Source organism: Podarcis bocagei, assembly GCF_964188305.1.
Source record: "Podarcis bocagei genome assembly, chromosome: 4".
NCBI lineage: Eukaryota > Metazoa > Chordata > Lepidosauria > Squamata > Lacertidae > Podarcis > Podarcis bocagei.
In genome coordinates this window covers 37426290-37441556 of record NC_138128.1, presented here as the reverse complement: position 1 = coordinate 37441556, position 15267 = coordinate 37426290, and the positions used below count along the sequence as shown (strand labels likewise).

Genomic DNA, 15267 nt, shown 5'->3' with positions numbered 1-15267 from the left:
GTTACACCCATCTCTTCCCAAAGGACCCATGCATCAAGCTATTTCGTTTTAGTGCATTCTGGTTCCCTCGAGTCCTCCCCATGTGGTCGCTGCCAAATAAAACATTGCTATGGAGAACATATGAAATGCAGGCTGTAGGGGTCAGCTCTGAAATCATGCATGAATGGAAACTGAAGCTTAAACCTTTTGCTGTTAATACCTGTGAAAACGGGAGAAGTACATTCATCTCTTGCCATGAAAGGAATTTCTGCACTAGTTGGCGCCTCATATTTCTACAATCTGCTGCTTTGCTGTTAATCCAATATTCAGGATAAAATTCTTAAAGATTCTAGCTAGAGGCTAGAGACATAAGAGTTATTATCCAAGCTTAGCTTCTCAAATACTCTAAGTTGTGTGCACCATGCTCCACCTACCTGTGCAGATTTCTCTTTCGTTTGAGCTTTGTCCACCAGCACTAGAGATAGGCATGCCAAGAGAGAGTCCTCTCAGACACTATGGAAATCCACGGTCACTAATGCCTTTATTGTCCCAGTGGCAGCAAAAGAATAAAGAAATCCCATTTTGTGTGTGCGTTTTTCTAGTTTTTGTGGGAATTAATAAAAATGTCAAACACACTGTGCAAAATGATATGCAGTATTACTAGCTACCCAGCAGCAGTTATCACATTTTTTAGTTTTTCATTTTCTAAAAGACAAATGTTGCAGATGGCATTTGCCATGGACCTGGAAATCTTACACATATATTTAAGGTCCCCGTCCCCCCCGCTCTCTGCTGCACAAAATGGAAACCTATTCAGATTCCTCACAAGAGGAGCCTAGAAATAGAGCTCAAAACTGCTTGAGCTTTGCAACCATTACCACTGGCTGTACTTAATGTTTAGAATTACACACACACACACACCATGTATAGTCCTGGTCCTGGGCAGGCGCTGGAAAATGGCAGTAGAAGACAAAAAACTATCTTGCTGGAATGTTGGAGAGTGTGGGAGACGGGAACTGGGCCTGACAAGATCAATGAGCCAACATAGGATTGGAAGATTCCGAAATATAGGAAGCCAACTTATATTAAGCCAGACAATTTGCTCATCTAAGCTGGTGCAGTCTACTCTGGCTGGCAACAGCTCTGCAGGATCCCTGACAAAGATATTTCCTATCAGCTGGTAACAATCCTTTTTACCAGGTGATACGAAGAACTGCACCTGGGACCTTTCACAGGCAATGCATAAATGCTATCGCTGTCAATGTCCCCGTCTCATAATGAAAGTTTCGGAGCAACAACTAAGAAAGGAGTTGGTTTTTAAATATTTTGCCCATGGTGGTGATAAAATCGCTCAGAACTGGGGAGGATTTGGATTTAAAACATATGTTCATTCACTCTGCCACTTGCAAGCACCATGTTGAAAAGGAGCCCCCTTCCACATTCCATATTGGAAGAGGGCAGAAGAGAGGCAGACTGGAGTGCCAAGTGTGCATGTGTGATGTTGCTAAAGGATTTGTTCAATTACCTCCTTGTGTGAAAGAGGACAACCGCTAGCATTTCCAGTGCCAGGAACAAGTCCTTATCAGTGACAGGGACCAGCTGTGTGACCTGGGAGGCAAGGCAGAGGACGGACACACACATTTTCGAATAGGATTTGAGGAGGAGGGGTGGTGATTGAGATTCTAGCCTCCCTGCTAACCCTTTTCATGTTCCACGAGGAAGAAAGCCTTTACTGCACCAAGAAAATCTACCTAGTGGATAGACTCATCCTCAGCCTGACTCATCTTTGCCTTGCACTTGGTGTTGCCTTTTACAGCACTGCCAAAGGCAACCCACTAAAAGTCTGGCTCTGTTACAAAGGATAGGAGCATTTTACAGCCATTCTGTAGAGATTGGAGCTCAGCCAGTGTGGTCTGGGTGGGGGCGACGTATGCAGGAGGGCTGTGTGATTTTACTGATTAAAAAAAACACACACCCAACCCTCGCTAACAATAAGCAATGAAAAGGAAAATAGTACACAACTCTTCTCCAAAACCATATGCTGGGCAGGATCTCAGGTGGATTATAAAATTATTACATAATACTATTACAAGCTACAAAACTACACCCCAACACATTAGGGTAACAAAGGGAAGAATTAAACTGGTGAAGCAAAGATGAGAGAAGTGAGGGGTGTGTGGATACGTTTGAGCATTTTTAGATTAAGGAATTTTCAAATATAGATTCTGCCAAAACCAGGAATGGCGGGGGGAGTTCTCTTTTCACCTCGTACCATTATGAGCATGTAAAATTCTTCCTTAAGCAACCAAAAAAAATAAAAAAAAAGAAAAGAAAAAAAAAGAAGAGAGCGTAGAGCAAAAACAGCTGCTCCCTGCAGGTCAAGGCTGAATTTTGAGACCTACATGTCAAACAAATGTGATTTGAGTTTGGTTTCTAAAGCTGTACTGTATTTTAAGAAAAAGCTCATCAACCTACCTTAGTGTTATTAGTCCAACTATAACAAGGCAGAAAGGTTTTATTTGCTTGTAGGTTCCTGCTGGCATTATAAGGATGAATATACAAAACCGTAACTTTTACAAGTAAGAGAAGTCACAGGCACCACAGGGAACAGCTTAATATTGGGGGGTGTATTTATTCATTTAATACTGTGTATCCCACAACCTCTGATCTCCAACATCACATGAGGTTTGGGCTCAAGTATGTGCCTTTTTGTCTTTCACCACTGAGAAGCTGCCTTGAATCCTTATGCTATTAGTATTACAGCAGAGATGGGAAATCTGTAGCCCTCCAGATGACGTTGGACTCCAACTTTCATCAGCCCCAGCCATCAGTCAATGGTCAAGGATGAAGGGAATTGGAGCCAACGCCATCTGGAGGACCACAGGTTCCCCAGAGATGGATTAGAGGCTCAGCTTCCAGATGGGATTGGACATCAGCACCTTCCATTTTAGAAAATAAGACTGGGGAAAAACTGATTTCCAGCATGGATGTCCCCACATGAATATCGAGGGAAACCCCTGTCCCTGAACACACACCCCTCAAATCTTGCAGCATCTCAAAAATTTATGCAACATCATCACTGTACTGTATCTGTTTTAAAATTAGAGAGCACGTTAGAGCAGAGTTTTCATTTCTGTGCTTGCCATGCCAAATCATTTTTAAACATAAACCCTGTTTCAAAATTTAAGAGAAACTGTTTGCCCTCTTAGGGTTCCCAGATGCATGAACACAGATATTTAAAGACATATGCATGCAATCCACACTTATAAGTTTGCTGGTGTGAATATCAAAACTCGCAGCAATGGGCTTGCCACTCAGAACGGAGAACTGCTGTAAGGTTTTGGCTGCAAAAATGCTCCCACTTCTTTGCTGCCAGATTAATACATGTGGCAAGCTTTTGGGAAGTGCCTCCAAAATCCACTATTTTAGGTCAACAATAATATTTACTGGAAGTTCAAATTTTGCAGAGCAGACTTTCTGTACATTCAGTACACAGTCGTCATGTTTGTGGTCTACAATTATTCACAAAGAGCTGCAAGTACATATCGCTTGGGAACCTTATGACAGAATATGAATGACAGCAAACATGGGAATAATTGATTGTCACTGGCAGGATATGAACCAAAACATTACAAAAGACTTTGATGCTCCCAGAAGCCAAATGTAAAAGAAGATGAAAGATTGCCAGTATAATAACTACAAATGGAAGTTCAAAGCAGCTCCCAGACATATTGTATAGAGTGGCAACAGCCAGCTAGTACAACACAGATATTGTTGCATAAACAGTTAGTGAACTTGAACGTGACAAAGGGGTGCTGGCTGAAGAAAAACATAAAGAGCAAGAATTTGGGTAGATCTTTAGAATGGGATGCACACAGGAAGAATAAATACCATGAGGCACAGCAACTATTGGCTCACAGTAGCACAAACTAAGTTGGTGATTGTGGTGATTGCCTAAGGTGGGAAAAGGGCACTGGCAGTCACAGCAGTGAGTATAAGCATGGAGCTTAAGTATAAGCATGTGAGTATTATACTCAGCAGTGAGTATAAGCATGGAGTGAGTATAAGCATGGAGCTAAGAACACAAGCATTATCTCAACATAATATGATTCTTGCGTGCAATATCTTAAAATTAGAATTATTGCAGACCCTCCTATTTTCCAGGGACAGTCCTGGATTTACAGAAGCCATCTCAGTTTCTGATTTGATCCCAGAATGTCCCACTTTTCCTTTCCCCCATTAATCAGAAGCATCAGATTGGTTTGAACATATATGATATTTTGCTGTTTCAAAGTAGCAAAGTTTCTTCTGAAGAACTGCCCATATACTAAAAAAAAAATAAAAAATAAATACTGACTGGCTTCACTTCTTAGTAAAAGCAAATGCTTTCATGGATCAATAAACCCTTGGCTTCTCCTCTCGTTTAAATAACTAGTAATGTTTTTAACATTTCTATCCAACTGCATCTTATAAACAAGTCAAACCAACTACAGTATGTTTTACTGACCTTTAAGATACACTGCAGGCTAAGAAAAACACACACACGTGCTAATCTCAGTAGGAACCAAAAAGTTAACAATGGCCACTGGAACATTTTCATGAGTGGAGTGGAGTGGAGTGGGGAGGGAACAGAATCTGCCTGTGGTTCCTGCTTGATTCCAGCACCCTCCACAGTAGCTCCTCATAGAAGGTAAAGGCAAAGTGGGAAAAACATATTTCCTAGAAAGCTAGATGTCAAGAGTGTATGGTTCTAGTCTGGCTTTCTCCTTCCAGCTCTACAATTCTATGGTTCTATGATTCATCTTCTGTATGTAGCTCAGCTTTTTATATTGTTTAAGTAGGGGTGTGTGGCTCACATTTTTTTGGCTAAAGGCTGCATTCACTCTTTGCTAAGCCTTCAAGGGTTGCATGTCAACAATGGATGTGGCCTAACCTTACATGAACTGAAGGGGGTAGAACCCCCACACTGCTCATTAAACAATCAAACTGATGACTGGGGAGGGGGTGATTTACATGCCAACAGGGTGCTGGAGTTTAAAAGTTTTCTGTCCACCCCTGTGTTGCGTGTACTTTTATTATAATAGCTGCCACTGCCAAATTCAGTAGGGTCTTGGGGGTGGGGGGCAGAAAAAAAACTGTGTGGAGGGCAGCATCAAGCCCTCAACATTGGACTAGCTACCACTGGTTTAAATGGGGAAGCATTCATATCACATAAACCCTACAGTCTAAAGTGGTACAATCTAGAAACATGTTTACCACCACATCTGCTGCATATGAGAACTAACCCCAGTTGTGAGCAAGAACGGAATAATACTGGTAGTTCTGTTAGCTCAGCCTCTGTCCCTGCAAGAACCAGTGTTGCATAAGAACTACAGGGCAGGGGTTCAATGTGCAGAACACAGGCTCAAATCCCACCCAGCCATGAAATTTACTGGGTGGTGTTGGTGAAGTCATAGTGTCCTAACCCAACCTATCTTAGAGAGCTGCTACAGGAATAAAAACAGGAACTTCATGTGCAACTCCTTGGGCTTTTGAGAGGGAAAGTGTGGGACACAAACGTGACAAAGGGATAATTTGAAGCATCCCTACCAGATGCCTGGCCTGCTTCTTCCTGAGATCACCAAGAAAGGCCATTTCAAAACCTTCATAATATTGAACCACAATCTGCCTTTGCATAAAATCATTCTGTCTCTTGTCCTTTCAAGAAACTATGCCTCTTATTGTGACACATTGAAAATTTCAAAAACCATCAACCTCATACAACTCACCCATACATTCCATCCAACCTCCATTTCTACAGAAACACACTCCCTTCATTTGGTCTTTTCCTCATCAACATTGGTCTTCTCCAAATACTTCTGCAGTTGTCAATTCTTTTCTAGGCATTAGAGCCCAAGAACTGAACACCATATTCCGGATGAGGGCTTACCAATGCCGAGATGCTCATTAATTATATTCAAATGTGCAAATTAAACACAGCCCTTGCTAATTATGTACTTCCAGTGTAGCCCTTTGTAACTTATAAGTTGCCCACCCCTGATATAATGAACTATCCAATGTTCTATCCGCATACAAGCTTTTCATCACTGGATCTTTCTTGTGATGTTGTGGGAAGCCAAAGACATTTCTATGGAAATCCTGCAACTAGCATCCGCTTACGCCTTCTACTTTCTTCTGCAAGTAGTTTGCACTGTCCTGGCTCGACCTTTTCTCTCCCACATTCATTGTTGAGTGCAATCACCGTTGTTTGTAAGGCACTGTTTCCTAGATTAAGTGTACAAACTGGCAGAAGAGCAAAATGAGCTTTTGTTTGTTTAATCATTTGCCCATTCTTGACTCTGGTGAGATACGTTTCTGCTTCATGTGTAGAACCTTCAACAAACAATGAGGACTAATCCTTTGGAAGCAGAAAGAGTGTCCCCTCACTTACCACCCAAACTGCCAGAACTGTGCTTTGGTCCCTTACCTGTCTCCAGCAATTGAGAATGAGAAACATTTTATTTAGTAATTGTACCTATTGTCACATTTGTTGTCCAATCAGTTTAAAGAACAACACATGCCCCACCTCCAGTTTATCTTCACTACAACCATGCATGTGGGGGGGGGGGGGAGAAAGTCATTCAGGTGAGCTTGGTCATTCAGTGAGCTTCATAGCCAAGTAGGAATCTGGTGCTGAGTCTCCCCAGTCCTATTCCAATACCTACTCCATCACCTATTCCTGAAAGGAGCTTAGGGTGACATCTGGGAAGGGGTTCAGCCTCCCCAAATGCATCATGCTTGAGCTTGTGAACATTATCATTTCTTGAACTTTTGACACAAAGGCAGAATAAGCCTAACCCTATCTACTGTGGCCACACAGATCATGTTGGTGGTGCCACTCTCTGGGCAGAGGGCACTGGAGCTGTTTTGAGGTGGACAGAGAGATCTCTGCCTCATTCAAACCCCTTCCCACATCATGTCAGTGTAGGGTTGTTTTTTTATTGCAGTCTAGCACCTGCACTGACACTCCTTGTTTGACATTACTAAAGTACTAGGGGCTGTGCTGCTGCTAACACTGCTTGCCACCCATGCCTACCCCCCAAGCCCTTGCCAACCCCCTAACAACCCTCCCCTTATAGATTGCCCAAATTGTGCTCCCTCTCTCCTTACAGGGTACTGACACCCAAGGCTTATTTCTCTCCTTTAGCCCCACCCCACTGCCACTGCTGTGGGAAGCCAGACCATGTAGACTTTTTCTCTCTCATCTCCCGCCACAACTGCAGCAGTACAGGGAACTAAGGGGAGAAAAAGTGGGACCATGCCGTCCTCCACAATACCCTATTTTGTTCTCTCTCCCACCTCATTTTCTGTTTTTACCAACCAGTCGGTCAGCATTCTATGGCTGTAGAGCATGCTCAGTCCGCACTAGGTCTGTTTTGTAGTTCTCCTCCTCTGTTTTAGGGCTTTATTTCTAAATATTGTTTGTACGTCTGTAAAACTTTCGGTTCCCCTAGCTGATACCTTCCTTCTGTACATGGATGGCACTGTTTTTGATGCAGAAAGGACTGGCACTTACCTATGTCTGATAGGAATAATAATATGTAGAGGTTTTAGATTGGAATGTGCCACCTCAGACTGTGGATATATGGGTGGTACAATTTTTGAATACTCCCCCATAGTAAAAGAAAGAAGCCAGATAAATCCAGGAACTAACAGAACAAGGAAACACATTTGATGAATGTGCTGGTTTTCCATTGGCATTTAAGTATTCTTAAAAAAATAAAAAAGTGTATTTTAAAAATGTGACCATTCTATTCTACTTATTCCACTGCATGGTTTTATCTGGACTGAGACACTGGGTGGGGTTAGGAGTGAATTGCTTTGCTTCCTGTTCTTCTTCTACCCCCCTCCTTGGAGCCCTTTCGGGACTCCTGCAAGTGGGTCAAGCAAAATAAACCATCACTCCATCACTGACAGGAAATTATGTCCTGCTCTCTCCCTGTAGACCCCCCCTCAAAGTTATCATGGTTGCCCTGGATAACTCCTTACTAATTTGAACATATCAGTTCAAAGGGGTTAGCAGTGCTCTCTTTCCAAACTCTACAGAGCTCAACCAGAAGTACTGCTTTCCACAAACATATTCAGGAGTGTGAAAAGAGCAGAAGAGTGTTCAGGATCACAACTTCCAAAGGGGCAGGCATCTTAGTCTGCCTCAGCAAACACAGCAAAGCATCTCTTTGCACTTTAAGATTTATTGTAGTGCAAAGCTTTCCTGGACTCACAGCACTCCACATGAACTGTTATCTTCAGCTGGCAGGTGTATACATATCTGCCAATCAAAGACTTAACAGTTTTTGCATTTGATTAAGTGGGATGAACGTCCACAAAAGCTTATGCTACAGTAAGTCTGCTATCCTTTAAAGATGCTGCAAAGCTCTTTGTCATTTTCACCCGTCCAGGAACCACTGCCCTTACTCTGAAAAGACTTTGTTTGCCTTCAGTGACATTGGCACACAGCCAGATTTAATCACACAGAGAGGCTGGCCTGGTTCACATGTCACAATAAGCCAAACGATAACTTACTGGGATTGTGCAGGCTCCTGGAGAGGAGCTCAGATATTTTGTGCCTTCCTGGTCTTTTTTTTTTAACTCCCACACCATGTTGAGATAAGCCAAGGTTTCACTTACCATATTGTACAAATGCAGGCTGCTGGCTAATCTCTCTCTTCCTCCTCCCTATCACTAACCACAAGCTGTAGTCTAGGTTTGTTCTTGGTTATAAACTTTCTGGGGAGTGGGTAGGGATAGAAAGCTATCCTCTACACTACAGAGTGAAACCATTGGTCTAACTACCTTATTGTCTATACCAGGGGTCAGCAAGGTTTATCTTGCCTGGGCAGGATCAGTCCTGTGGAGACCCCTCCGTGGGCTGGATTGTGCGCGCCCACGATTTTCGGCGTTTGCGTCTGCACAGACGTGATTTTCGGTGCTACAAAAGTGAGTCCCTGCACCGCGCCAGTTTAGTGCAGCATATGAATGGGCAGCTCAGTTCGGGGACGGCTCGTGGGCCAGTCAAACAACCTCCACGGGCCACATCCGGCCCATGGACCTTAGGTTGCTGACCCCTGGTCTATACTGATTGCCAGCACTTGCCCAGAATTTTATACCACTATCTTTCCTAGACATAATGTGGATAGCAAGGTTGCCTCCCATGCAGCGAAACCAATCACGCTGCCCTAAATCTGCCTTGGCCCCAAGCACAGGATTCAGCCACACTTACCTTTCACCCCATGCTTTCTAGGCAGAGGTCTGAGCTTCAAAGTGCCGTGCCTGAATGGTTTTCTTTTCTTTTTTCACCTCTGTGCTTTCACTGCCAAAACCCACTCTTAAACACTGAATCAGAATAAACAGCAGTTCGGGTTTTCTAGAGATTGTCGTGTGCTCTGATTCAGTGGTAAAGAGCAGGTTTTCACAGGGAAAGTATCAGAGAGAAAGGGGGGGCGGGGGGGTTGGACATAGCACTTTAAAGTGCAGTCCTGTGCCTAGAAATACAGCAGAAAGGTAGTCTGGATGAGCCCATAGTTGGAAGTTTGTTTTAGCATCCGCTGGGTGACAATGGATACACTGGCTTGCTCCTGCATCTGCTAGGCAGTTAGATTCCACCAACAAAGTAGGCCCAGAAAGCCAGTTTGAAGGAGAGGGCAGAGGTGCTTCGGTGCGCCTCTGACCTTTTGTTGCATTTTTAAAATGTAGTGCAAAGTCAGGGACAAGAGCATGTGCTAGTGGTTAAGAGTCTTGCTTGGCCACTCAAAATTATTTGACCCCAGCCATGCACAAGTATACTAACCATTTCCAAGAGCGTTATTGTATAGTGCATGTATTCCTCACAGCACCAAAGTGTTGCCATATTCTAACAAACAGTGCTTGGACACAAGGCACAGGAAAGGATGATCAGTGAAGAATGCATGCTAGTAAAAGAGGTTTTCCAAAAAGTATCCTCATAAGCAAATAAAGTAAATGCCAGACAATGGGTTAGCTAAACCCAAGCCAGTACAGCTTTCTCATTTTAGGACTCCGTTACCTTAAATACAGCTTCACACAGGATGAACGTAAGCAAATATGGACCTCCAAGTAAGTCAGTGCTTGCACCCTGCACACATACTGTATTGGGAACCATTTTCTGGTATATGTGCATGGAACAGAAGAGGGCCATTTGTTTGTCATATGTCATGACTTTTGAATTATGGTGCTGGAGGAGACTCTTGAGAGTCCCATGGACTGCAAGAAGATCAAACCTATCCATTCTTAAGGAAAACAGCCCTGAGTGCTCACTGGAAGGACAGATCGTGAAGCTGAGGCTCCAATACTTTGGCCACCTCATGAGAAGAGAAGACTCCCTGGAAAAGACCCTGATATTGGGAAAGATGGGGGGCACAAGGAGAAGGGGACGACAGAGGACGAGATAGTTTGACAGTGTTTTTGAAACTACGAACATGAGTTTGACCAAACTGCGGGAGGCAGTGGAAGACAGGAGTGCCTGGCGTGCTCTGGTCCATGGGGTCACGAAGAGTCGGACACGACTAAACGACTAAACAACAACAACATGTCATGACAGTGCATGAAATTGGAACAAACACTGAAGTAATTATCTATCATGGAAACGCCCCCCTTGCTTACAGCACCAAGACTAAATTAAAGCTCAACCACAAGACTCTTCTCCATGTGAATTATTCACAGGCAGAGAAAGAGACATCTTCTAAGGCTACTGGATTGTGTTGCTGCAGTAACAGACTCTCCTGAGGTAATGTCAACATCTATTACTGTGTCCAGGAAATTAGATTTTGCTTGGTCATCATTGTAAGCAATTTCCTGTCTCCTATCATGGCAGGCAAGGGAAAAGTTTTACAGTCACCTAGTTTTTACACCTACCCTTCAGGAATGTCCTTGTGGTGAGTTTCATGCAGCCAAACTCATATTCGTGTACTGACAGTGACAACCCAAAGGTGCAACACTGCAGTACAAATCATATTCAGAGAGCTAACAGAGTCAAATCAGCCAATAGAATTAGGCAGTGGAAGAGGCCAAGCCATTCAAGGATTTTCCTTGAACCCAGAATCTTTAGGCCATTATAACCTCTTGGCGGCAGAGTGTAATTGCCAAGTATAGCAAAGACATGCCGATTCGCAACATCCTGTTACAGCTTTGATGCCTTAAATTAAATTAAAACTGTTGACTGTCCCCAAGTAAATCCAGATGACTTTGGAATAATTTGAAGTGACCTAAAAAAGAAAGAAAAGGAACCAAGCAAAAGGCAGCTAGATTTAAAGATGCCAGTCATGTTGTATAAAACAAGGATCTATTTGCACAGCACAAACCATCAGTCTAAAGATTGTGAATCAATGGATGTTACAGTTATTGGCTTGAATCATAAGACAAGGAAATTTCACGTGCCATTCTTTCCCTTATGATCCTTGAAAAGCCTTTCCAGGGGGCGGCTCCTGAACAATGAGCACGGGAGGAGAGATGGGGCAGGAAATTGTCCTCCTGTGACCTTCCAAAGTTAACTTTGTCTTTCCCAACCTGGCTGTGCTGGCTGGGAGATGTAGTGTAAAACTTCTGGAAGGCACCAGGTTAGATTAACAAACTTTAGATCAAATTGTCAAACTTTAGGGTCCAATCCACTGAGGCTTGGGTACATGTTTTTGCTGGAGCATATAGGTCGAGAGACAAAGATGAATCAGAGAGACCTTGGTTCAAGCCTTACTTTGCAATGAACTGATAATGTGGTGCATCAGTCTCTTTCACTTTTGGGGATGGGAAGAATTTTTTTGTTGTTGTAATGATCATGATTGCAGTGGGGGGAAGAGTTTAAAAACATGGTAATAGGACTGAAAGGCCCAGAAGACAGATGACAAGCAATTGTTTTTTGAGATTTTGTTTCTAAATCCACCATGCAGTTTTCTGGAATCATGACAGTTGTTTGTGGCTAGCAGTAGTTTAACTCTTTGGTCCCTCTTGCTTAAGGTTACCAGATTTTTTTTCAATGAATCCGGGGACACTTTTCAACTTCCTACTAAATAGATGGATTTTGTCAGGGGACTGATTTGTAAATGCAGGGACTGTACCCAGGAAAAGGGACGTCTGGTAACCTTACTCTTGCTGGCTAGCACACTCAGCTGGCTGGACGACAGCCCTTTAGTGCAAAGGAGCAGGTCCGAAGTTGGTGCTTGCAAGTTGCAACCAATTATGCGCAGATTGGTCAGAATGCATTTGGTTCAGTGTTTTCCTCAAGGGCAGTGTCATTAGGTGCTTCCAGATGGGTGCTGAGTGTGGGCTGAAGGCACATCATGCTTGCAATTTTCTGCAGTATCCACATGGCATCACAGGCATAAAATTATCTGTCCATCCCCCCTCTTTATTTAATCTGGATTTACTCAAGGAGGAGTTTAAAAAAACTATCGTAAACTACTCCTTTACATTATCAAGCCACGTATCTGGAAGTACCTATCATGTATTTTTCTGGTATTATCAGTCGATGCTCATTTATTAATTATTATTACAAAATTTATCACTCATCCTTCACCATGGGCAGGTTACAACAATGCAATATACAATTATATAAACAAGAATACATTTTCAAGGCAGCACACCAAAATAAGACACATTAAAAACATGTATCTAAAACAAACCAATGGTCCATCCTATCTTAAGACACTATCTTGAGGCTCCTACCCCACCTCCACCCTCCACTTTCACTTCTTTGGTGGTTTTGAGGTGCCTCCTATCACTGGGATCTCATCCCCACCATGCTATCCTGTTATATGGCATTTACTATATAATCCCATAGCCAAGATTGTCATGTGAAAGTCAAAGTGATGAAGAAAAATGGATGGGCTTTGGGAAACCCACCAGTGCACTAATACTTAGCCTATTTATATATGTTTTGATGGGCTATTTTGAGTACATATCCGCAGAATGGCAGCAAACACATTCTAACAGGTGTGCAGAAACCCCAGTTCTTCACGTGGCAGATGTTTCTTATCAATAGTTTGCAGAAATCAGATTTAAAGTGGCTACCATGCCACCTGTGGTCCCCCATGAGCTCCAGAAAATAGATGCTGTATGGGGAACATATAACCCTTCAGATGTTGTTGCGACTCAAGCTCCCATCAGCCCCAGACAGCTTGGGCAATGGTCAGGGGTGGCGAGATGTGTGGTCCCTCATCCCTGACATAGGCTACTGAATATGTGTATGGAACAGAATCCGTGTGAACATAGTCTAAGAAACCAAGTTTTCCAAAATAACCCACCACCTTTACCTGGCTTCAGTACAAGGCAGGGGGTTTGCACCACACTCATCCCTAGGAATGAGAAAGCCAGTGAAAGATCCCCGCTTGCCTTTGGCCCAGTTCAGATGCTATAAGCTTTAAAGCAGAGCTGGACATCCTCGCGCTGCTGCTTCAACTCCTAGCCTATGGCCAGGAGTCCCAACAACACCTGAAGCGCCACGGATTAGCCAAGCCTGCTTTAGGGTCTCCGGCTGCAGCCTGGAGCGCTTATTCCCAGGGAGAGGGAGAGAGAGAGATTCACCCAACTTCCGTAGGACCTGCTTCAGCGAAAGCACGCCTGGCGTGGCATTGCAAAGCTCAACGCAGAGCATCCCGGTCGGTGGAAGCAAGCGCGCTCTGTGGAGAAGAGCCTCTCACGTCGTGAGCCCGGTAGGGTTTCCCTCCCCGCCCCAGTCTCCCTTTTATTACGAGGACCAAGTATGCTGGGTGAGGTATTTCTGAGCGGCCCTCAGGCACAGAACATTCCGGGGTAACTACTCCGCGGTAGGCAACCTCGGGGCTGAGGGGGTGGAAGGGGGTGTCTCTCTCAGGCAGACTACTCACGTAGAGCGCCATGTGAGCCGCGCCGAAGAAGGGGAACTTCACGGCGATGGGCCGGAGCCCCGAGCCGCCGTCGTCCTGCTGCGGGGTGGCCGTGTCCCCCTGCGCCGGCCCGAAGGGGTAGAAGTCAGTCAGGGGCACGGCGCCCTTCGCCCGCAGCCGGAGCCAGCTGCCGAGCGCCAGCAGCACCACCCAGCCGGACAGGCCCCGCATTTCCCCGGCGGGCGCCGAAGGACGGGCGGGCAGAGCCGAGCTGAGGCGACGGGGTTGGCACGGAGGCGCACACGGGGCGCTGAGGCGAGGAAGGGAGGGAGCGCGTAGATGGCGCGGGCCGGGAGGGAGGAAGGGAGACCGTGGCGCCAAAGGGACAAGGAGCTGCCTCTGGCTCGGCGGCGGCAGGACAGCGCCGGCTCCCGGGACGCGAGAAGGGCTCTGCTCGGGACGGCGGCTGCTGCAGCTGCTGAGCGACCCGCGCGCACACTGAGCCTCTCTGTGCAGCGTCGAGGGAGGGGACAGCGGCTCATTCACACAGCTCGGAGGTATACATATTCATACCCTGGTCAGCCAATTAGGACGCGACCTGGAGGAGGCGGCCGCCGAGGTTAGGGGCGGGGTTAGAAGGATCGCGTCTTCTCTTAAAGCGCTAAGGGCAGCTGGCCGGCGAAAGCGCGGCGCTACAGCTCGGGGTAGCGCGTGGCAGGCGAGCGGAGGAGCCGCGGGCGCGTCCAGGCTGCGGTTCTCAGCGCGCTCGGTAGGGAGTTAGGACCTCAGTGTGCGGGGAAGCACTGGGACCGCCAGGGGCTCAGAGGTCCGTCCGGGGCCCCTCGCTCCGCAGGATGAGCGGAAAGGCCCCAAGCGCAGCATCGCCAACTCTGAAGTGGGCAAATAACTCATTGCCCTGTGAAGTTGAGCTCCGGCGAGACTATTAAAGCCAGCGTCTTAAAATTACCCAGCTGCCTGCATGCATTGGGTGATGGAGTTACTTCTGAGTAAGCACGCATAGGATCGGTTTGCAAGCCACGTCACACACACACACACCCCTTTTCCGAGTTAAGGATGCAGTCCTAAATCCACTTTCTTGGGAGTAAGCCCCATTCAATGGTATTTACTTGTGAGTGGTTAGGATTGCCACCCACTCCGGTCCATCGCCTCAAACCCAGTTATGTGCTGGCCTGAGAGGATTCACAGAGTGCTCTGGGTCTAGACAAAGATGCCCTCTTCCTAATTAGTATTCCTTTACGGGGCTGCGTCTGCATGCGAAGGAGTCCAGGCTTAGTTCCCCACCTGCAAATCTGCAGCCAGCCATTGTCACAACAGCTCCTTTTATTCCTAGCAGAGATTTGGGGTGTGAACACTGCAAAAGAGATCTGAGTGATTGCAGAACAACATTGAATTCAGAGTATCATAAAATAATAGTGGT

The 15267-nt window shown here is 45.4% G+C and overlaps 1 protein-coding gene across 2 annotated transcripts in view; it reads right to left on the bottom strand.

Annotated features, from left to right (window-relative positions):
* SNED1 (sushi, nidogen and EGF like domains 1) overlaps positions 1-14337 on the bottom strand; it is a 75045-nt gene extending 60708 nt beyond the window's left edge. Inside the window, exon 1 of one of the 2 annotated variants that reach the window (XM_081192138.1) lies at positions 13851-14337. In XM_081192138.1, coding sequence (XP_081048264.1) covers positions 13851-14060 — 210 coding nt within the window. In that variant the 5' untranslated portion in view covers positions 14061-14337. The remainder of the gene's footprint in view (positions 1-13850) is intronic. The other variant, XM_081192139.1, reaches the window with a different exon arrangement.
* Between the last annotated feature and the right edge of the window lie 930 nt (positions 14338-15267).